General features: G+C 41.0%; 1 protein-coding gene across 5 annotated transcripts in view; it reads left to right on the top strand.

The window, feature by feature from the left end:
• The window catches only part of CRACD (capping protein inhibiting regulator of actin dynamics), a 139,861-nt gene that overhangs the window by 72,310 nt on the left and 42,768 nt on the right, over positions 1–24,783 (top strand). For 4 of the 5 annotated variants that reach the window (XM_052779994.1, XM_052779990.1, XM_052779991.1 and 1 more), the window contains exons 3-4: positions 4,010–4,081; positions 22,449–22,617. In XM_052779994.1, the coding sequence (XP_052635954.1) occupies positions 4,057–4,081; positions 22,449–22,617 (194 nt within the window). In that variant the 5' untranslated portion in view covers positions 4,010–4,056. The remainder of the gene's footprint in view (positions 1–4,009; positions 4,082–22,448; positions 22,618–24,783) is intronic. The other variant, XM_052779995.1, reaches the window with a different exon arrangement.

Genomic DNA, 24,783 nt, shown 5'->3' with positions numbered 1-24,783 from the left:
AGCACTTCTTATTCAGCTCTAATCTTTTCAGCTGCTTGAGTGTTTTTATTTCTGTTCTGGTTGTGTAACAGAATTTTTTTGCAATGCCAAAACCACAGCAACATAAGTTGGTTAGTTGAGCCAACCTGGTAGAAATTTACCTGCTCATAGATAAGACAATAACAGAGCAAGATTAAACAGGGTTCATGGCTTAATAATAGGAAGCAACACTTGCCAGGTTTTACTTTGGTGCAAGGATGTTGATTAATACAAGAGATGCTTCTTTCCAACCAAGAGTTCTGGTAAAGGTATTAAAAAAAATCATCATTTTGTCTTTGCTTGCACAAAGTCAGGGCTTCAGAGAGGTGTTGTGTTGAAAACTCTGGTAAATTGGTGTTCCCCGTCTGCCTTCAGAAGAGCATGTTGCGGGGAGCGCTGGTAGGCACTCTGCAATCAGTGCTCGCTCCAGGACAGAGGTGCACATCTCTGGGGATACGCTGCTCCCTTCGACCCTTTGTGTTTTTGCTGCTGCTGAGGACCATGCTGTTGGGACTGTTTATCTGGAAATGGGGTACCTGTCCACTCACAAGGAAATGAAAAAATTATTTCTCAAAGTTCACCCAGTGGGCACCGGGCAGCCTTGCTGGTCATTACCAAGTAGAGTTTGAAGAAGCAGATTAGAGGTGGATGACTGTATATACCATTGCAAATGCCATATATTGTCAAATTTCTTGTGCTAACTTGAGAGTTTTTCCATTTGGACCTCCAGGATTTAAGAGACAAATGAGACACAAGAGTCCAACTATGTTGCTTGAGAGCTCTCTTTGTTGCCTCCCGAGTAGTTCCTGTGAGATGTGTTTTGTCTAAATAATGCATCTCATCTTTTGTATCATTAACCACCCTTCAGAAACTTCCTGGCTTCCAGTGGAGCGTTTTTTGCCTGGTTCATTGTCTGCCACTCTCTTTTACTTGATTTCTCCTGCTAGCTTCAATATTCTCCACTGGTTGCCTGTAGCTTGGAGCACTTGCGTGAGTTGGTAATCTGTGGGGGTTTTAACCAGCAGGTAAGTTTTCTGACCAAGCATGTTTCCTGAGTTAAAGGTCTAGTGCTCCAATATCTACAATAACCTCCAATATCTACAATTATATATGACAAGGTTTTAGCAACCCCACTGTCCTGATTTCCTGTCGCATCCAAAATAGGTCAAGATGAAATATGAAGTCAGCTAAGCTGGCAAGAGGGGGCAAAAATTTCAGTTTGGCATCAGTAGATGGCATCACTGCCAATTCAGTGATGTGAATTATTTAATTACTCTCTGCTGAAGAAAATGTAAAATTAAAACACTCCATGTGCCTAAATATTTTTTTGATTTTACATGAACTGGAGTTGTCTGGGGAATAACTAGAGCCTTTTAAATGTCTACTGCATTACACTCTTCAACTATCAAAACCTACTTTCATGTAAGTCAATTAGGAAAAAACCTTTATTTTTCTTTTTAAACTTTGCACACTTAGTTTTGTCACTTCACCTTTTAATCCTCTTTCACTTAATGTTTTGTTGTGTAAGAAAAGCTTGTGTTTCAATTTTCATCCCTGCTTAAACAGTGAAAGGCTGTGGCACTGGTGGCAGGCAGTTTGGGTGTGACTGAGATAAAGCTGGTATTAGGAAGTTATAGGGAGAGTGGTTTCTACCTCTTCATCACAGGATTGTCCACCAGTTGTCTTCATGCCTGTTGTCTGAGTGATGCTGTTCCTCAGCTGCTGTTACAAAAAGTCCTTTGATAACCTTGTGTGGTGATTAAACACTGCTAATTGTCCTTGGGTAGGAGATTGTTTCTGGGTCATTCATGCATCTCCAACTTTGATGCTAGATTAGGTATTCCCTCTAAGAGTTACCTCTTGACACCAATGCTTTCCAATGTTGTAATGTTCATCTGTTGGTCTCCAAGGTGAATCTCCGTCATGGGGTTTGAAGTGATAAAACTGCAAAGGACTTGAATAGCTGCAGAACGTGCCCAGGGGAGTGACCACAGCTGTGATCTGCAGAGTGCTTGCTCGGGTAGCCATGCAGCCTTTCTGATGGTCCTGAGCCCTATTGTAAGCTCTCACGGTCTGAATTAATCCTGGCTTGCTGACTATTAGGAGGGGTGCTAGATCTAGTGTAGTGCTGTGGGAGGAAGGCTTGAGGGGGCTGGGTGAAGTGATTTATTTGCTGCAGGGAATCTTGGTCTGTGAGCTGCTGGAGTGGAGGAAGCAGTACTTTCAGATGGGTCAAAAAGCTATGCATTTTGTCAGACCAGAGTAGTTTCATCTTTCTATTCTTCTATTCTTTTTTTTTTTTTTTTAGCTCTCTTTAATTAAAAATGAAATTGGGTGAAAGTCATTCTCTTGGCTCCTGAGAATGTTTCATTAATGAAATAAAATGTGTCCCTAAAGAAAGAAGTTGCTAAAGTTGTAATTACACATAAGTCTTGATATATCTACCAAAGAAATCAGTGTAAGATACCTCAGAGGAGAGAGCGACAGGAGGATATTACTCTCAAGCTTTTTATTTTATCTTCTGTCATTTTCAGTTCGATCCCATTTGCTTATGTTTTGGGGAAATGATTCTGTATGTCTGTATTTCCAGTGCTTAGGAAAATGAGGCCACTAAGCAGCCTGCAATTCTTCAATGTTTCTCCAAATAAACTGTGTTTTTAATTGACTTGACAGAGGGAGATTTAAAAAATCAGATATTATTGAATGCACTATGTACAATAGATTAATTAAAGTTTTCTTCTGTTAAAGGCTTTAACTTACTGATTTCAAAAGTCTCTGTGATTGATATGCAAGTGCTAAGGACCTCTGTTTAAACCAGATGATAACTTCTTTGGTTTCACATTAAGAAAGTACAATCTTTCTCTAGATCTTGAGTTTTATGAGAAGCACTTTTTGGTCTAAACACCTTTGGGGTGTGAAGGCCTAAGCTTAGCCACTTGTTGCTGGTCTTTGGGTCAAACTTCTAAGACATGATTTTGAACAAACACAGTGCAGGAATTGAAAAGACAGCATTAAAACATGAATTTCCTGTAGAGGATTTTACTGCATTGTAAGCTACCTGGTTCCTGGGAGACTTGAAAATTAGACCACATATTTGTATGCCAAACTACAGATCTGGGAGCCTAGTTTTACCAGGTATATTTTCCCTTAAATCCTGGCTGCAAATATCCATTTGTGGAAGACTGGCACCTCTGCGAAAGGAGCTACTGGAGCCATGGGAAGTTTTATTCAGAGCACAGGGAAGTACTGTAGTAGGCTTTGGCTCAGCCTGTGTTGACTGAGGACTGCATAATGAAGTCTTTTTTAGGTTTTATATTCAAAACTTTATTGCTTTCTAAGAGGGATTTGCATCATTGTTGCTTCTTTTATGACGATAATACAGACTGCTTAATGCTTGTCTCCATTTCATGGTACTATAGGATGCTTCAGAAAATATTAGTGCCTGGCACAATTTTTCTTGGAAAATGCAGCCTCCAGATTTCATGGTAGTTATTGACATTAAACTGTTCTTGTAAAGGTAAAAACATGGATGATAATACAATGACAGGATTTTTCTGACTTTTTAAAAACTGCTGCTGTTATTCATAGCACCTACAAAGAGTTGCCTAGTATTCCAGGTATACCTTATTGCCCTTGTGGAAAAGGTAAGCTATTTTTGGCTTTGTAGCTGGGGAATACTGAGCAAAAAGCAGTTACATAAACTAATGTACCAAATGAATATCGCATGAAAGATCAGTCAGGAGGTCTTAGCTATCAATCTGAAATCACCTTGGCTCTTGCTAGTCAAAATCTCCCTTAGCATTTTCCACAGGGGGAGTGCTAAATAGAAACAGAGTGCTGAAATACATGCCTAGCTTGATTTTTGAGGCTGTTCCTACAAGCCTCCTATCATGTTACAGTATGTCCTTCAGAGTTCTCTTAAAAACAACAACAAAAAAAGCCAAACAAATCCTTCTCTTTGGTGATTTCATGGCTTTTGTTTCTTCCTCAGAGAAGATCAAGTCTGGAGTTTCTCTGACTTCGTCTGAAATTGTAGGCATGATCAATTTGTTTAAGAAACCTTGTAAGTATTTGACCGATTCTGTAGATTATGGAGCACATGATGTCCTGTCATTCGAAAGCTCACTGTTGAGTTTTTGTGGCTTAGTCTGGAATACTGTCAGCGGGGAGCTGGCTGAGGGGGGAATGTGCTGTGCTTATTGTTTTTAAGCAGGAGCTGCTGCTAATGTATGTGCTGCTTTTGTCCATTTTTATGGCAGTCATAATAAACAGCGTTATGTGTGAAGCCGAGTCAAATCCAAACCAAAGAGGTTGTTGTGGTTTATGTTTTTGTAGGTAATTCCCTGTGGCATCACTGGGAGTTACCTGCAGCACTGTGGGAAACTCATCTCCCCCAGTTTGTGTTACATCAGATGCTGTGCTTTGCTGTACCTTTTGAAATGGTCCTTTTAAGAGATGACAGTATAGAATTTATGTATTTAAATTTTGAAGTAAATAGAAAAGTATATGCTCGTTTAGGATCATCTGGATTATTTTTCAAAGTTGTCAAAAAGTTTGCTATTTTTAAAGCTTACTACTGTAGTTCTAATTTCAATAGGTTTTCCTATGTTAGTTGTCAAATATTATCTCTCAGTTGCACTGATGCTAACTTATTTCATTTTTATTTCTTGCATTGGATTTGCAGAGATCATTTGACAAATTCAGAATTTATTTGAGTTAAATGATGCGAATGGACTGAAGCAGTATTAAGCTTGTCCCTATGTGTAAATACCAAGCATGCTATCAAGCAGTGGTGCTGGATTCATGTGGTGTCCTTCTGTTCACCTCTTTGTTGGTGCGGTTTTGGGGGGGAATGGGGATGGGGGAGGAGGGGTTGGTGAAAGTGTTTATAATAAACAGGACTTGCTTTCAACATGAGATGGTGGTTAACATCTTAACATGACAAAAGCTTTAGTCTGTTTTCAGGCTTCCTGATTATATGTCTATTCCAGTTCAGAAGTAAATAGTAGCTCTGTTTCCACTGGACTGCATGGTGTTCCGCATGAGCTTGCGCTACTGAAAAGGTATTAAGCGGGGAAAAGGCTCTCACTTGATTCACTAACTGCCCTTCAGAACAAGGTGTGGAGTCTTCCTGTCACTGACGGTCAGGTCAAATGTGCTCTCGGGGAAAAAAAGGAGAGAGGAAGGACTGTAAAAAAGCCTTTACTTCTCAACAAATTATTTAATTGGCTCTAATTATGGATTTAAAGGATGGAAGTGTAAGAAGACTTACTTTGCGTGCACTATTGAGGAATTCATGTAGGAAGAAGAGACACAAGTGTTTGAAATACCTGGCTAGCTCTCTGTTGTCATCTGTTAATAATTCACACGGCCCTTTCATTTGTATTTTGTTGAGGAAAACAGAGTAGGCTTGAAATATAAAGAAGCTCTTAACTTCCTTTGTGAAGGAGTGGGAGTACATTGTGTCTATTCAGGACAAAGAAAAGAATTTACTTGTGTGAAGTTTTCAGACTTTTTTAGTTTTCTTTTTGTAGGCAACTTCACCAGTGGCATTGTGGGAAGGAAACTCTGCTTCTCATGTGGCTTTGACACTTGTGTTAGCTATTATTAGTTAAGTCATAACTGAGCTGCAAATTCCAGACCCAGACTTTCCCAGAATTTGGTGCCTGCTTTTGTAGAAAACCATTTGCTCTACAATTACCACCAAATAAAATGGTGCATCACTGTCTTGTCTTATACTGGGGTTTGTGGTTGATCACTGTATAGTACTACTGTGAAGACTTAAAAATCCCTGGCAACCAGCTGTGGGAAACGAGTGTGATTCAATGTCATGTGAGTCTTCTCTGAAAGTTGCTGTTCTAGGAAACCTGTGTCCATGGCCACTACCTCCTTTAATAGAAAAAGGAGTGGCTAAAATATATTTGGGTTCTCTGAGGGTACTTGTGTTTCATGGATAGGATTAAAAGTAGAAAGGTAGAGAATATCTACAGTTTGCCAGCCTTCTAGCTGAGGTGAGTGATGACAATTTTGCATGCCTTGGTGGTCTTGTTCACAGAACATGCTTCTGTGCTAGGGCTTTATTTTGCCTTTGTTTTTAGTCCCTTTTCTATCCTAGTATGTTTAATTGTATGTTTCTCACCCACAGCAAACTTTCTCTCCCAAAATGGGTAAAGACAAATTTTGAAAATATTACGCTATTAAAATCTTGTTGGTAATACCTTCCTTGAGATATTTGTTTGTTTCTGATTCCTTAAGTGTACAATTTACGTAAGAGATAAGTATGACTTACTTACCTTACTTCTGCATAAGTATTAGCACAACGTTAAAAAATGGTAACATGAACACAGGTGATATATACATCCACAAGTACTCTAGATAGGATAGCAAAGCTTTTTATACATGGAACATGAAGTTTTAATAGCTCATGGGTGGAGACAGCCACTAACTGTCTAACCCGGTCATTTGTAGTGAAGGCATTCATTATCTTTGTTTTATAAGATTTCTTTCAAGAAAGTTGGAATGTGTGGTCTGGCTGCCTGTCCTATGGGTCAGGACTGAATTTCAATTACTCCTCTGCTGCTTGAGCAGACTGGCTGCTATTGGAAATGCGACACTCTGCTAGATAGAATCCTTGTCTGCACCAACCTTGCCTTGCCTGCATTTATTTTTCCTAATTACTAAACAACTTACACTTAATGAGTTGCAATTAATCAGTACCTTTTGCTTTGCAACATATATAAAATTATACTTCAGTAAAATGCTTCATGAAGTAATTAGAGATCTCAACCCAGTGTAGTTGGAAGACTTCTATCCTCTAGTTTACTGGTTTCTTATTAAATAGTGAGATTAGAACCTTGTCTCCTTACTCCAAAGATGTAATCTCTTCATGTTCTTCTTCTCCCTTGGCAAACTACATTTAATTCTTATTCTGGAATGCTGTTTCCCTAAATGATGTGTCCTCTTTAGTCTATAGAGCAGAGCACTTGTCCCATTTCACAATATAGCCTAAAGCAGGGATGACCAGCTGCTCTGTGTTTGCCCCACTGACTGCTCAGGTGCTGGAGGATAATAAGAGGCTGACTCTGCAGAAGGGTGCTTGGGGTATCCTGAAGAACAGGTATGAGCAAACCTTACCAGTCTGATGGCATGGTCCAGCAGGGCAGGGCAGAGAAGCACAGCTATTCACAGTGAGGTCAGACTCAAAAGTTACTAGCTCTGGCATGGAGCCTATTCCAGCAGAAGAGAGCAGAGTCCTGCAAGGCTGCCTCAGTGGCTGTGCCCTTGCCCATCAGCACCTTGAGGCACTTACAGCCACCTTGCTTTCCCCCACTGTGGATCTTGGAACAAAAATTAAGATGTTTCCAGTAAAAAAAAAACCAAAGCAAAATAAACCCCCTTCCCCCTTCAGTTTGGGCTGCTTCTGCTAGAGGCCAAGTAATGCTGGTGATGACTGCATAAATTACCCAGGACTGAGGTCTCCAGAGCTGCTGCTTGGGTTCCTGTCATGCTGTGAGTAAGCACTGTGTTTCCACTGCGGCTGCAAAGGGTGATGCTGTCTTTGGGAGAGTTTGTTTCATTGGGGGTTCTGAAGACTCTTTGATGGGCAGTTTATGTGGCAGACGGTGTAAGTAAACAAACATTTGATGTTACAAGGAAGTAATGTGATTTGCCTACTTCTTATCCTTCTCTGAGATGTGAGGTCTTGCATGCATTTTCACAGCCATCCTTTCTGCCCTCTTCTTTGGTGCTGGTTAAATTTCGGATCCTTTGGTTAAAGGTTTTTGGCCTCCTTTATAGCGATGTGCAGTGCATGTGGTGTCCATGCAGCAGTGGGCTGCCATAAGTGCTGCCACACTGAAACACTTACCAGCCGGCAAGGCTTGCAGTTAGGTACCAGTTGCATGGATGTACACATTGCCAAGGTATCTTGAAGAGGAACAGTTTCAGGTAGATAACCTGTTTCAGCTTCTATCCAGTGTCCCCTTCCACTTCATTCCGAATGCTTTATTTAAGTAAAATTGGGAAAAACACTTCCCTCTGCTTTTGGAAGAACTTAGTAAAAATAGTATTGTATTTTTAAAAGCTGTTCAAATAATTTTTGCTACAAAGTAGTGAAATCTCATTGCACTCTTTTTTTGCTATTGTTTAAGTGGTTATCCAGATGCTATCTGCATTGCCTTACTATTACTGGAGCTTTAGGATACAATGTGGGTGATGCCCTTATAGGAGTCTGTTTACCAAAATCAAATACATGTATTTGAACACCTTTTAGTCAAATGTTTGACTGTCGTTTCCAAACTGGCACCTTTGAAGTAAGTAGCAGCTGCCCTCCAATTAATGAATATGGATATATAATGCCAGGTAGCTGTATGTATTCTTTCCATTTTTTTGTGATCTGCAATATGCAAGTACATGATAAATTTCATGTAGAGAAATGTAAGTGTCTGCGCTTACCTTCATTTAGCATTTGTTGGAATGTTAATAAAACACTGAATTCTCCGGCAGTACAGCAGATTAGTTGTCATTAGTTAATTTTCAGTTTACAGTCTGAAATACTTAAACCTATTTCTGCGAGTCAGTCAGCCAGAGAACATATATATGTAGCATTAACTGTGACTGAAACAGATAAATTGCATTTGCTCAGAGTAATATTTTCTGCAAATAAATTATGAACAATCTATATCCTGGCATATATGTCATCTCTCTACCATCAGGTAGAGACATACCTGATAAATCAAGCCAGGCTTAAAACCAGAAGATGTGGAGAGTCTCCTATTTTGTTCTGATGCAGTGCGGTTGTGCATTTTATGGTTTGGCTCCAGATAATTTACAGCAGAAAAGCAGGAAAAGGAAAAGGAGGGAGTGGTGTTTCTCTTGCAATTGAGACATACCCTCTGGTGGAAAAAACCTGGAGAAAATGTTGCTCTGCGTTGGCATTGCAATGTATTCCTGCCCCGCAACTGATGAGTGGCATTTTTCTTTCTTCCATGTAATATGTAAGACTCAGTCTTAAAAAGTGAAGAAGAGGGGACAAAGGAGTGGGAGAAGCCTAAGCTTAACTTGTACATTGTGCAAAGTTACCGTCGTATAACTGACAGTTCTGTCATTTCATATACCTAAATTAAATGGTTCTTTCCTCTGACTGTCCTGGGTGGGTGTTACTGCGCATATGGCTTTTGGGCTTTAGCTCTGCTGTTTAAAGAAGTATTAAGATTAGCACAGTCATTTAGAGCAACAGGATTTTTCTGAAAATGCAGTAGGAAACCTGGTATGGGGATCTGACAGAGGGCCAACACAGAACACTGGAATAACTATTCTCTTCACATAGGACTTTTGGCTGTAAATGTTAGTTTTCCCCTTCTGTATGCCATGATTAAAAGACTGCCTACAACGCAAAGCAACAACTGCTGTTGTTTCCATACTCACTCTTGACAAATCTCTCAGAAACAATCATGTGAGGAAGGCTTCAAGAAGTCCAACCTGGATTTGCTTTGAGATGCTTTGCAGTATCTCAGCTTAAAAATGCGTCAAGGAGAGAGATGTGGGCATCTCTTGAGGCTAGTTGGTCACATAACAGAAACTGATTATTTTTATAAACTGTTCTTTCAGCTTATTATTTGTGTACTGTTACAATTCTTTCAGACTTGCATGTGCTGCTGTAACCCTGGGTGGTGCTTTACAGAGCTGGAAAAATACTGTTTCAGCTACTGAACATTTGTAGCCTAGATAAATTAAGAATAGGTACGAGGCAAGTAAAAAAGGTTAGAACTACATGAGTAATCGCCTCTCTCCTCTGCCCCCCCCCTTTTCCCACATTTGCTCCTTGCAGTTTCTTTTACAGTGATTGTTCTTGAGCCTTGAGTTTTACAAGTGGAGCAGAGGTATCAGGTGAAAGTGTGTTTTATGCAGGGTGGCAGGAAGCCTACGGTGTCTCAGAGAAACAGTTAGGGAAGGGAGCTAAATGCTGTGTGGTCAGCATGGGCTTCCCCTGAATCTCATTGTGAACTTCCCTTAACTGGACAGGCAGGGTACCAGTTCCTGTACCAAGCTGCTTGCAGGGATCCAAAATGCGCTTCAGCACACGGGAAACAAGTGTTCAGAGCTGCTGAAATGGACTCCCGCTTCCATCCATGCTTGAAAGTTAGACCCTGGCATTAATCAGTACTGGGAGCAGAATTTCTGTTTCTTGCTTGCTCTTGTCACTGTACTGGAACAGCTGGAGGGTACCTGATCTGCCAGAAGGCACCCCGTACAAGCAACATTTTCTGGAACGACGCTGCATCAGGAGACGTTGCGCTTGCCTGGTCCCCTGGGCTTTTGTGGCTGCTCTAGCCCTTCAGAGCACAACAGACACAACCTGCGCTCCCAATGTGCTTCCAAGGCTTATAAATTGCACACTTGAATATTTCTCATTCTAGGGTCCATGTTGATGTCATATCCTGGAATCTACAATGCATTAATTTCCCTTGGTGGTAGTTATGTTTAACCATCCTCACTAGCGCAGGAAATCTCGTGCTTTGCCTGGCCACCTGAGTCCCCTCCATTCTGTTTCGATCTGGGACATAGTAAATGATAAATAAATGCCAGTGTGGGCAGGCGATGTTGGAGAGAGCACCATCTCCTTTCTCAGTGAAGTTTAATCATGTCCAACTTGTGTGGCTAAATTTGATGTATTTCACCAGTTTAGTGGCAATAATGCTTTGTAATCTCAGCACAGTGAGACGGTGTGTGATTAGTGCGATCAGTCACACCCTGGACTGGCAAATCCTCGCCTGGAACTGAAACAGCATGAAAATAGGAAATCTTTTTTTTTTCCTCTTTGTTCCCACTGCCTAAAGGAAAGAAGATGTTTTAAAAGGAAATGTCTGGTTGTCCTAGTTCAGGGATAGAAAGAGTTGTTCATTTGTGCAAAGGCCTTTTTATATTTGAATTATTTTAGATATCTTTTAAATGTTTAGGTTTATAAATGCTTGAGTATCATCTCTTTATGGCTGCTTCTCATCTCTTTAAATTTGCCTCTTCATGAGTAATTAATTTTCTTCTCTCATCATAAAATAGAATGGATAGGGGCAGATTTCACTTAGCATCACAGTAGTAGCTTGGATTTTTCCATTTTTATGGTACAGATCTTATAAGGAACCCTTTCTTGTATTTCTGTTTGTAGTGTTTATGCAGATATCTTACTTGGCTGACATTTAAAATAACACTACTTCTACTTATTAGTGTTTTATGTTAACAAATATACTCGGTGTTAGCCAAATATATTGGATGACAAAATACATCTATTTAAGTATTTTATGAAGTGAATATTGTTAGTTTTGCAAAGAACAGAAGAAAAGTATTCAAGAGGTTTTTATTTCTTAGCTATTTATAGGGAAGTCTAAGCTCTAAAATTTCATCAGATTTCTCTGAGTTTTCCAGTCAGTAAGTGTTTCAAGCGATGTCCTGTTTCTCTAATTCTGGAAAACAAAGGCAAACCATGAGTGGCTCAAGTCTTCAGTTGCTTCCAAATAGCAAGAACTCCACTGAAAATATACAAATTGTATTCATTTTGGTGTGTGTTCTGACTTTTTCTTTCTTTCTTAATAAACAGCAACAGGGAAATAGCATCTTATTCTGTATATTTTATTATGTTGATGACAAGATGAGGAGTTGGGTCAATTTTAAGCTCCTTTTCTAAAGCAGATCTAGTGTTTGAGAAAGTTGCCAGAACTTCAACCTGAAGACATACAGTCCTCTTCCCGTAACAAAAATGTCTTAATGCACATCTTGTGTCAGTGCTTGGCCTGGGTGGTGAAGGCAACCCAGGCTGAGGGCTCCAGTGTGGATGTGGAAAAGCAGCTGTGAGTTCTCTGTCCTGTCTTTGACTCTGGTCTGTGAAAAAGTTGTTTGAGATTTGCCTGTTGCCTGCTTGCCATGTAGGGACAGGTGATGAATAAGGAAAGACTAGTTTAGGCTTGTAAAATGCTTTGAAGTTTGAAATACGATACTAGTATAACTAGTGATTAATACTAATGATCAGTTTTGCGTTTTTGTCTCCATGGTCTGTTTAACTGCTAAAAGTCTTGTTACTGAAATTGCTGGCAACAGTGTTGGTTAAGTGCCAGCTTGGATGGAGCTTTTCTCTTGATAGTGTTCAAGTCAATACGGAGATACCAATTTCATCCTTAAGCTGATAGTAGTCTGCGTTACAAAAATTGGCAATTTTGGAAAAAGGTGGAAATGGCCATCTATCCTTGGCACTCAGAAGGGAGATCCACTGCTGACTGGAATAACAGCGTGTCAGCAGGTGAGGTAAAAGCGCAGTACGGTACCATTCTCTGCACAGCACGGCGGTGAGGCTGTGATGCTGAAGATGCGGAGGAGCAGGAGGAGCTGTGCACAAGCAGAGGAAAAGCCTTTCTGACTTGCAGTGAAGATCTACCCAGGTCTGGCATATTTCAATATTCTGAGGATCTGAGTTTCCCGCTTGCATGCCCAGGAGGCAAATCTTGTCCCTGAACAGAATAGAGACCGTCTCAGTGTAGTGCCTGCTGTTCCTGAGGAGGGGCATAATCTGGGCCTGTGTACATAGTGAAGGCTGCTCAGACAGTGAAAAAACAGATGTTGGATATATAGGCAGACTCACAGACTCAGGCCAGCTGTCCTGAGTCTTAATCTGGCCTCAATTAATGTCAATTTGTGCAAAGAGGATTTGTTTATCAGAAGGAGTAAGTGAGCCTGGAGGAGTGCTTGGGAAAGGAGAGCATGCAGCAGAAAGGTGGAGGAGGAGCAGTGAGGAGGTGAAGGTGTCCTCCTGCCCTGGCTCTGCAGAGGTCCAGGAGAAGAGGTGGCTCCTTGCAGGAGCATGGCGTTTCCAGGCTTTGAAGGGGAACACAGAGCAGGTTCTTCACCACCTGTGCCGCTGACTAATGTTATTTCCCATGATGTTTTGGTGATACGCCAGTCTGGGGAATGAGTGCCACAATTCCTTCTGACCACCTTGCCCAACAGAATAAGGTGGTTGAGGTTTGGCTTTCTTCAGGGGAAAAAAACCTAAACAAAACGAAAACCTTCCCAGCTCCCTACTTCTTTTCACTGTGGCTTTCACCATGCAAGCATTCACTTTGGTCTTTGCTTTTTTACTAAAATGGCTGGAGAATTTCTGAATGCCATGGGTCACACAGCTCTTTTCTTAAGAAGAAATAGTTTATTTTCTTTACTTTGCTACCCAGCTGTAAACCACAGCAGCATGATTTTAATTCTGTGAAATCAGAGATGGTCACAAGTGTTTTAGTTGTTTTAGACACATTCAGCCTGAGTTCAGATTTGACTTGGCTTCCAGGTAGCTCAAGTATGGGTTTTTTTGTGACTCAGTACAAAATTTAGAGATGGTTCTAAGACTTCAAGCCCCTAAATTTAGGGAGGGGAGATGGATTTATTGCCTCCTGTTCAGTTTTACCTTTATCAAATTTAATGAAGAAATTTATTAAAATAATGTTTCCACTGCAGCAGTTGGTAATTTGCTTGGAAAAGCCCCTTTACTCTTGACTTTTCTATATCACTTTATAATTCTCAGAACTTTGAAAGACAACACACAAACATAAAGTAATCATTGTGTCGTGTCGCGTGTGTCATCCCTGTCCCCCCCCCCCCCATTAGAGTTACATGTGGAACTATGCGTGAACTTTTTTTAATGTATTTTTACTTCATAGAACATATGTGGTAATTTTCCTTGTGATTCACGGAGCTGCTCTAACTCGACAGGTATATTGATAGTTTCCAGGAAAAAACCCTAACAATCAGACATCCCTTATGAGTGGGGATTAAGTAAGTTCATAAAATGAAAATTTGACTCTTTTCATTTTCTCCGACCTATTTAAAATATTTTAGCAGTTCATCTGAATTGTAAGGGTAAAATTCACATATATGTTTGTCATTGTAAAAGTATATTAAACTGAAACTGTGCAAAAATGAAAAAAAACACTTGAAGCCATTCTTTGAAGTTTGCCAGTCACAATCAATCAAAAAACCATTTTTATCTGCTGTTTTTCTTCATTAATTGGTTATTATTGTTCTGAGTGGTGACACTGCTTTGAAAGTGCTCCGTAAATTGCTAGTTTTAGTGCTTGCAGCTGCTGTATGTCACATTATGTCTTTATTGGTTTCAGTTTGTGTTAGGCAGCAAAAGCAGAAATACTGTATCTGATTTTGCACCGTGGTAAGAAATTTTTATCCAATAAGATCACCCTTATGTGACATTCGGAAAAGAACTTGTTCTGTGTCAAAACACCTCAGCAATGTATTAATTCATCCTTTCCTTTATAAAAGAAGGAAAAAATTACGAATCCCAATCCAAAATATATTGGAAGTACCTGCTTGCTTTCAGCCTTGATTTATTAGCACCTAGTGATTTATTAGCCAGTTGGCTCTCCACCCCCTTGCTCAGGTAGTAACACCTATCAGTTCCATGTCCTTTCCATAGGATAACATTTCCTTTTTTGAAGCTGCACCACAGTGCTGGCTTATAATTATCCTGCGATCAGCTGGTGTGGTCAGGTCTGTCTTCTTGCCCATTTCTAGCTGATTGAGGCCAAGTTATTAGAAGAATGTCTCAGCAATATGCCCTAAACAAATGAGTTTGTACATAATACTTCAACATTGCCCCTCATTTCTGTTATCTCAGTCCTCCAGCCATCCGGTCTCCCTGGCATGGCACTCTGACTCTCCTCTGAGTTCAGGATACTTCTCAACTTTGCCTTATTGATGGATGTCAGTGCATGCCATTAGTGCTTGTGCCTTATCGCAGAAGAGGTTTGATCTATGAGTTTCATGCTCCCTTTGTGAAAATTAATGTTTTCTATGGTAAGCCAGTAGTTTCTGTGAGGATGAAATGCTCCTTCGCTCACTGGTGAAACACTGGGAAGTGGTATGATCCAAAAGTGTTGACCTGTCCTGTAATACAGGACTTGTTCTAGGGGCTGGAGGGGCAGAAAAAGCAGTTCGTGTAACATAATCTCCTGCAAGAATGACCGTAGTATTAGTGATTTGAGTGTGGGATCCTCATCTGTCAGCAGCTTGTGCCAGCCTTGAGGAGGTACAAATGACCTACAGCCACGGGGGAGAGGCAGCAGGGAGGTGTTTGGCTGGTTCGGGTTGTATTCCTTGGACTTCGGACCGCTCTGCAGCGGGGCCTCAGGCAAGTCGCTTTGCCTTTGGGAGGTTTATCCTTCCATCTGCAGCTTGGCCAGTAGTTCAGGTTTTAAATGCTTTCAATTGCATTGGATTGTCTTGTGTAAGAAATGAATCTGCTGAGGGAATCCCATGTTTTACAATTTTTTTCCCTCTGAGAAGGAAATAATGAGCCAACATCTCTTTACTGCATTGACCTTCAAGTGTTTAATGCAGATCTGGAAACCTCAGAAAAAATGCAGCATACCAAAAGGGTCTTCCATCATGAATAACTTGAGTTAATAAGTCTTGCCCTAGTAAAATAAAACTTTCTCCCTTCTGTTACATAATGGATGAATGTTTTGTTGGTGAATCAGAAGCTATTGCAGTCTCTTCCTTTCTAAAAGTCTCACATGCATCACTGAGCCCAGAGCTATTATAAGCAGGTTTTATCTTATCCCATATGTTCTGCAGTGCAGCCCAGCACCTCAGTAAGATCTATCGTGTTTACTTAACCCTTTCGCAAATGTCCTGATATGTATGAACTCCAGTAGCTGCTGTCACTGTGCTCAAGATGCATATCCCAAGTTGTTTTAAACCCCCTGACTACTCACTGTGTAACCTTTATATGGGGCTTCCCCCCCAGCAGCTGGGAAAGAAGGAGGAAACTCCCTGGCTGCAGTAAGGTTTGCTGCTGAGGTTTGTACCAACTTTCTTATACTGCCTTCTCTGCTGAGAGTCCCCCCTATCCCCAGGCTATCCCACACATTCCCAAAGTAAGTGACCTGCCTGCTTTAGGTTTGGCTGTGTTTTTTAGAGAGCAGTGTCTTCCCCATCCCAAAGATGCTGCCCAGGGCTGGCAGTGGGATGGATTAGGGAGGCAGGACGCCAGTGTTGAAACAAAGGGTTGGGTGAGGAACATGAAGCTTTCTGACCTCTAGGACCACTCATTGTGATACTCACTAAAAGTAACAGGCACAGAAATACAAAGACTGGCTGGGAAGGCTTTAATTTATAGATGAGAAAAAGAGAGGAAAACAGGAGCTTAAAAAGGAAGGGAGGTGAGGGTCTTGCTGGAGTAAATGAGACTGAAGAGGTGGATAGGAGCAGTATTTACTTGGCTCTGGTTCTTCTGTTTAATGTCACCTGAATGCTTTAAAACTGCTCTTTACTCCTCCTCTCCATTAATATCTCTTCCTTGCCGCTAAAGACCACTGTGCCAATCCTCATGCAGCAGAGGTTAAATCCTTTTGCCTTGAAGTAAGTAAAATAAGATTTTACTTTCCCTGTTACTTCCCTGTTGTGTCAAGAGAAGTGTTGAAATAGCTCTTTCCTTGCTGTGGATGATAAAGTATATTATATGGTGTCTGAACATTAATAGACTCTATTATGCTGATTCATACGTGTTTACTAACAGCTGACAATCTCAGCTACATATGCTTTCCTTGGAAGATACAGTGTTTGGGAGGAAGAGAAATCATAAAATGGGCTGTTTATAGAAATGTTTTTGCTTCTGCAGGTGGCAAGGGAAAACAGACGTTTCTGGATCCAGAAAGTAAGATTGGTTCTTGCTGTGTTATGGATACTTTAGGTAGTATTACTAGTTTATATCAGGTAATCCAAGAATACCTGATCTTCTCTGTGGGACAAGGTTTGCAAGAAATAGTATCTCTTATAAGATCACTTGATACTCTTGAAAAACAGGCAAGCATTAGCACGATATTTTTCCTTTGCTTTGCCTAGGTGTTCCATGAGACTGTTGTGGCTGCACCAATTTGTCACCTTTGATCCCTCTCAATCTTGTTTGTATTTAATGTTTCTCAGGTATTGATTTAATCTCTGGTCATATTATCTCATCTTATCTCTGTCAGCATGGGACTATTGCATACTGTCCCCTTTACGAGTGTTATGTGCTAACGTCTCACATTGTTGAACTCATTGCTGGGAAGTGACGTTACTGAATCTGAGCGTCAGTCTTTTTTTATGTCAATCTTTATTCCCTTCGTGTTATCTTAAATGTTTCCTCGGGCTCTTTGGTGTTTGTGTGTGCTTTGTATGTCTGGACTGTGTCCATTTATCAACCCCAGCTTTCTTTTTAGCTACCTATGGAAGAGAGGGCAAAGGACTGAGGGCAGGTCACGGAGGCAGAATATGTCCAGAATCCAACTTGCCCTGTGAAATCTGACGAACTACAGTAGGTACAGGAGCTCACACTTATTTTAAAACATGGGAACATGGTTAAGCAGAGCAGAGCCTGCCCTCCTCCTCCTCGCTCCCAAACACTTTGTTTCCCTTTCCTGCAGGAGTGGGGATGTCTTTCCACAGAGCGCTGCTCCTGGCTCTGCACGCAAATGTGTCAGCAATAACGAGCAGCTCTGGGGACTCACAGAAATGGATGTACTGAGACGTGGAGTGGGTGGGAAAGCTGGAGGCAACTGCCGATGCCAGTTTGCATGGGGAAGCTTTGTGCCCTATGAGAATAGACTGGGCAGGGGGGGAGGCAGGGCGGCTTTTTGGGTGGGGACCTGAAAAGCAAAGAAGATTGTGCAGATGCATGGCCAGCCCAGGGCTCAACAGGGCAGTGCTTGTGGTAGTGGCTATCCAGACTTATTTTAAAAAGAGCATGAATAAGCATACCATTAGCTTAAAATCAAGGTGGGGGTTTTTATTACTGATACTGGCAGTGTACTTCATAACAGCCTTTTTCTGCTGTAGAGATGTGATTAGAGATGTCAGTCAACTTGCCTTCTTAACAGTATTTTTTAGTTCCCTTTTTCACCTCGGCTGCTGTATTGTGCCCGCAGCCCAGTAACCCACCTGCCCTCTCCCTGCAGTGCAGTGCTTAATGCAGTATGCATGTGGATTTCTATTCTCTAAATTCTTTATAGAAATTCCTATTCAATTTAATAATTCATATACTCATTATCTAGCCTATTGCACCATATTTTATAGCCATTAAATTTGCTAACAAGGAACACATTATTTTGGAGACAGCTCCTGTGCAGTATCTCATACTATAGATAGGTATTACAGACAGGTGCTGCATTTCACGTAATGAACAAATGTCTGTAAAATCTCCACAAATCCCATTGCAAAACTGAGGTTTGAAAAATCTTGGCCACAATAACTTCAACTTTATAAAGTCACTATAAATTCTGCTTTTACTTATTTTTCCCCTCAATGATCATCTTTCTACCCACCGGCTGATGCATTTGCTTGGTCAGCTCTGCTCGGAGAGGTCTCTCCCCGCAGGTTTTCTCACCCACGCTACTGTGAGCGCCCTCAGCACCACAGCAAGGAGGAAAAGCTACAAGGAACCAACACCTTGCTACGTTCTCTGATTATGTGAGACTTTCTGTTTCTCATGTGAAGCTTGCTTTTCTTGAAAATTATTTTTCAGGTGTTGCCAGTGGTGTTGACATCTCCTCTGTCCCATCCAGTGGTGTCCCATCACCCCTGCATTGTGCCTGTTGTTTGGGATACATCACTCGCTCTCTTTCCAATCGTTTAAATCTCTTCCCTCTGTAAGAGTGGTAGTTAAGTCTTTATTTGACCTATGCTTCTGTTGAGGGCTCTGTGCAGTTTTTGAAAGGCTTCACATCCTAGGAATCCCAATGGATTTGGGTGACATTTGAACAGTTTAACTACAAGCTATCTTATGGGGATTTGTCAGCTGCTGCATTCCTAAGACTTTGTCAGCTGGAATCCAAAGGTTGTGCCTGATTTACAGGCTATAAAGCCCATTGCACTGGCCTTCATCTTTCATGGAGAGCACCCTAGAGTGAAAGAGAGAGTGCAAGAGGAGTAGCTGCTCCTACCAGTCTCCCCTCTGTTGTTGGGAGTGGATGGACCATGTGCTGCCTTCATGATGCCAATGCTCTCCACTTTAACTGGCTCTGTGTTAGGCACTGCATGTCTTTAGGCAGCTGACAAATTATATGACAGGTTAAAGATTATTCTAATCTGCTCTGCTACTCTTCTGGAATAAGCTGAGAAGGGAGCGTTTACCATATGTGCTATGTTATTCTAGCTAGCATAACCAACCTTATTTATCTGTCGCTTTCACACCTCGTGTTTTTCTGTGATTCAAAACTGATTTACTGTTAGCTGTTTACAGTGATTTGAACAAGAGAGGCTTGTCAAACAGACAGGAAAGAAGGTTTAATTGCTGATTTCCCATGTTCTCCTGGGGCTGGATCTGTAGGATTCCCATTCGAGTGATTAAGGAGAGAAGCAAATGGCCCATGTAAGCACACTTGTTTCCTGGCTGTTTCAGCAATTGTCCTTGACACAAGTTGACAGCATTGGATGTCCCAGCCTTCAGCCTTTCTTATCCCATTTTTTTTCTTTCAGCGGTATAGGTAGACAGGAGGGATGAGTCATGTTTAAGCTCTAGCATTAGAGACTCGAAAGGCTTTTGGGCAGGGTGTTGTCTGTTGCATTGCCAATGTTTGGATTCCTTTTTGTACTTGTTTCACTGCTATAGAAAGCGTTTTACCCTGTAGGTGATATCATCCCACATCATCCTCCATAAGATCTTGTGAAAAATTTACATAAATAGACTTTGCCTTAGCGGTCAGGCATTGCCTCCTTAGAAACCTGAAAGGGCTGGCTGCTCCTTATCTCTGCACTGGCAAGTTGGGGAACAGTGTGTGCAGCCTGTGCAGGGAAGGGTGCTGATTAGTTTTGCAATGAGTCACAAAGCCTAATTTAAAGAATTCACGTGTAGTAATGTGACAACTGTGATGATGGTGTACGGTGCGGGGGAACAGCTAGGGGACATGTTAAATCACATGGAGAAAAGTAGATCTTGGCTGGAGATAACCATGTTGGCTTTCACCCATTTTGATGAAATGAAAGCTGTGTTGACCTGTCTTGCTTGTTTAACACCTAGATTCATATTTGGTGAATCAGTACAGTAGATTTAGAGTTGATGAGGTAATTCACAGTTATATCTGAAGACCTCCAAAAGAGGAGGGGACAAGGCTAATGTGGATGAATGACACAGTGAGAACCTTTTTTTAAAAATGCTGTAGTTGAATTGACTTATGCAGTAAATTACATTAACCAGCAGAAATGGCATCATACAGCTTTCCCTTTCAAAGAAGGCTGAGGAAGCAGGCAAGGTGGGAACTGTGGAAAACCAGCTCTTTCATCCAGTCTTGTGTCTGGTACTGATGCTTTCTTTCCTGTATGCTCTACCATTTGATTTATGAGTTTTTGCCGGCAGTCTCTGAAGCATGCGAAGGGTTGGGGCAGCTGTGGCCTAGAGCAATAATTTCTCTCTTTTTCTGCATGACTGCCTGCCTGTCTGTTAAGGGTTTCATATCAGAATATATTTCCCTAAAGTCGGAATTGAGCAGCAAGCAATTGGTCTGGCTGGAGGTGTAAGTTGGTCAGCTTATGGAAAGCAGAGCTAGGGGACAGGGAGAATGAAGTTCTATACCCTTTTTTCTTCTACACTGGTAAAACTGCTGCTTCAGTGATTGTTGTTTTTCTCATCTGCTCATTGTGGGTCAGCGATTCTGGATCAAAAATTTCTAATGCTGGGCCTGTATTTGAGGTTCATAATTCAGCTTTTTATCTTTATGCTGCTACTGGGATGCCTTGTTGTCTTAATGAAGTTGCACAAATGCTGTGTACTTTGACTGCCCAATGAGAATGATACCTTCTTATGGATCTGTAAAGGAAATGCAGAATTACTATCTGTTGTGTCTTTGACTTTATAATTTCAATCTAGGTTTCCTATTTCATCCATTATCAAGTACAGATAGATTCACAAAGAGTAGCTTTCTGGGTCTTTGTGTAAGTTTGATCCCACCCCCAGGTTTAACTCAGGCTTGCTGGCACCGTGCTAGTTTGGAAACCACTTGTCACTGGAAGTAGATGGATCACAATGTGCTTGGGCACATTTTCTCTCTCTAAATACCCTGTAGTTATGCCTCCAGCAACTACAAATGGGTGTAACCCAGATGTGGCTTTGCCATACACAGGTATAGCAGAGTAGAGTGTAAAACCTGATGTGGTATTGAAGAGTACTATTGCGCTACAGAACATTTTTCATGTTTCCTAGTCAAATGTTCCTAGAGGGACCTCTATGTACTTTGCAACCAAACTGCTGCTTTCTGCTGAGCAACAGCTCATAGGAAGAGTAGAGCGTGCTGAGGCAGTGCATATGCACGCAGCCTGGGAGAAAAGCACATACCGGGATTTAAATAGCTTATGAAAATATTTGTCACCAATACACTATGATGCTTCACAAACTGGATTATGATAGGAGGTTAAAAGTTGGGTTTTTTTGAAAAAACCAAACCTAGCTTGTTTTAAGTAGAGTCAATGCAAAAAATTAAGTAGAGGCAGAAAAGAAATGGAAGCTCTTTGGCAGTTACGATGTTTGAGAAGTTCTTTGGTGCATTCCAACCCTGAGATTAACCCTTTCTTGGCAATGGTTAACAAGAAACTCTCGGTACTTCTTTTTAATAGATATGGGGAAAGTAGTTCGAAGCTGCCTTTATTTTCTTCAGTCTTTGGTGGAAAAAAAGTTACTTTTTTTTTTTTTTCCTGGTTAACTTTTTTATTTCTTGTTTCTGTCTTCATGTCTGTTTTGTCTTTTTGCTGTGCTTTTTTTGGTGGAGCTTTTAAAATTTAAGCATTTCAAGGAAGAAATGCTTGGTCAAATTCTGTCCTCAGTTACTTGGGGAAGAAAAGTCAGAAAAATGTATTGACTTTGCTGATATAAAGCTGGATGCTTATTGAAGTAACCTACCAGCAAACTAACAGAACTTTATCCTGTTCTCTTTGTTCATTTGTAAATTGGCTTGTCTAGTTATGAGGTTACTTAAGTAAAATACAGCTGGTTGTTTTCAATTGTTTTTAATTCAAGGCAGAGGATCCAGCACCTGCCGAAGTGGGGTGACCAAAGCAGTGCTTGTCTTTTGGTGAAAAGGTCAAAAGTGTGGTGTAAAGCCTAAAAATGAGCCTCAGTCTTATATTCTGGCTCTGCAAAATTATTCTTTCTCTCCATCCAAATGTTTGGCTGCACTGACACCTCCAAGCAGATCCTTAAACCCAAGAGCAGACGTTTTAATGCTCTTACCTTTGCTTTGTCAATATGACGTGTCAACAGCAAGTTGCAGCCCTGCATTTACATTGCAAGCGCCAGGCTGCTTCGGGCTGGTGACTTGCTCTTTGACCTCATTCTTCCTTTGAACCTGCTGCCGTGGTGCGTGCTCGCCAGCTGCGTCCCTCAGCCCTGTGCCTGTTTGTCTTGTAATCCGCAGACAAGAAAAAAGCAGGCAAATTCCAGCCTTTTAAGAAGCTCTTCGGCAAGAGGAAGAAAAGAGAGCCCACATCAGATTGCGAGGAAGCCAAACTGAAGCCCAGCCACTCCTTTGGCAACGTCTGCAACGGCACCTTCTCCTCCGATGAAGAGCCAAACGGCGGTCTGAGGTAAGTGCGCACGGGTCTGCTGCCAGCCTGTGCAAACGCAAGGCTTGTTCTCCCTGCTTTTAACGGTATTGAATTTAAATTCTGTCTCTGCTGAGTGGTAGCAAGTTGTACGCTGCTTTTACGAAGCATGTGCATCTCTGTCCCTTCTCTGAACGTGACGCCCACTGCTGTAGACTCCAAGGTCTTGCTTCTTGCGTGTGTTACTTAATGGATAGATGTGCCAGTCTGCAAAAAAGAAATCCCAGGGTGAAGCAGAAATGAATTTGAATCCGGTTCTGTGATTCAACAGAACTCCATGGCAAACACCTGAGCAGAGGTATTAATGGCATCTGTGTTTTTAAAATGGGGACAAGGGAAACATGAACTGGCTGCTACAGATACTTTATTGCATACTTTTCCCTGCAAGGTGGTATCTTTGGGTCAGGACAGACACATCATCCTCTTTCAGTCTATCCCGTACAGTTTTTGCATTGTAATTGGGGTCAACAAACGAGCTGCTTTTATTCTGATCCAATTTGAATGTAGAGTAGAAGAAGGAAGAAAGGGGAGAGAGACACCTAGAAATCAGATCATATTCCAGTGACAAGAGAGGACAACAGAAGGACAGCATGAGAATTTGCTGTGGAAATGGTGGGAGAAAGAAACCATACAGAGTTAACTAGTCAGCAGTCTCTAACTACGAACAGAACAGAAAAAAAAAAAAAACCAAACAAAAAACCAAACGAAAACAAAAACCCGCACCCCAACAAAAACAAAAACCCAAGACCAGATGTGCAAACTAATTGGGTCAGTAATACTTATTTCACTTTTCCAACTGAAAGTCTCAGAGAAGTTAGTTGACTCCTGGTCAAAGCCTACTTCTTTGGAAGAAAGGGAACTGTTTGCACTGGCAGCGTGAGTATCTGAAAGTAACAAAAACTCTGAGAGGATCAAAATAACATACCAAATTCTTCTGCTCAAGAAAGAAAAGTGTATCAGAAACATCCCCCTGCACAGTATTTTCAATGGTGCAAAATCATAGTTGTGAAAATGTGGTTTTTTAAATTTTATTTTTTTAAGCTTCTGGATTTTTTTGTTCCATTCTGTGAAATTCTGTAAGTTCTAGGTTTCCCCTTTGGTTTCCACAGTGCAGTCTTGTACACCTCTTTTGCCAGTCCCAACTTTTCCGAAAATCAGGACTGAGCATAGCCACATCATAGATGGAGATGTCACTGACTGCTATTGTGTTGCATTACCTGTGTGCATGATGCCAAGCGACTGTAGGAAGTTACAGTACCTTTTGCCTCTAGAGCAAACTAGTGAACAAGAGCAAAACAACGGCATCATCTCACTATTAGGGATTTCACATCCAGTGTAACTGAAAATGCAGTGCTGCACCCAGAAACAAACTGATACGGGAACTTGTCCCGTTCCTCAACAGTGAAGTGAAGGTGTGGAAAACCCTTGTAAGACTGTTAAATGCTTGCATTTTTAAACATATTAATTTTTCTAATTAAAGGCATTAAATATAAGCCTCTGGTGGAATAAATCAGGCTGCACAATTTAAATCACAGGGGATTAGCAAATGTGAAGGGTTCCACGTCTCATCTCAAGTGGAACATTTCTTTCTGTGCCTGTGATTCGTGAGACGTTCTTCTGTTTTAGCCTGCTAGAAATACTCAGTCAAAACTGTTTTCCCTGTCAGGCTTTGTGGTGCAAATGTGGGTGGGATTTGATAATAATTTTCAGTTTGCAGGTAGTGTTTGCCATGTTACTCATCTTACAAGAAGCATAGATGTTCAGTGGAGTGCATTAGATTGCTTTGGGGAGATCAGTTTTGCCACCCCTTTCTGTTTTCAGCACCATGGCTTCCATCCATTATATATTTTGCCTTTAATATCATTTCAAATGTTTATGAACTGAATGCAGAGATAGGCTATCTAAGTAAGATAATATATGTAGCTGTTTACAAGTTGTCTAGCAGTAAATACATTGCCATACCTTCCACTCTTCATATAGAAATGGACCAGAGCAAATATAAATAACTAGTAGTATATTTATATAACCAAAATCCTGAGCAGTTTTATAAAACCATTTGCTTCAAACTCTTTAAGAATGTACAATGACCATATATTTACAAAAGCTTAATAAAAGTTCCAAATTTGCAACAGAAGTTCAAGGATGCTC

The sequence above is a fragment of the Harpia harpyja genome, chromosome 2, assembly GCF_026419915.1.
Source record: "Harpia harpyja isolate bHarHar1 chromosome 2, bHarHar1 primary haplotype, whole genome shotgun sequence".
Classification (NCBI taxonomy): domain Eukaryota; kingdom Metazoa; phylum Chordata; class Aves; order Accipitriformes; family Accipitridae; genus Harpia; species Harpia harpyja.
Note: the sequence above shows the minus strand (reverse complement) of the source record. Positions and strands in the feature narration are given on the sequence as shown.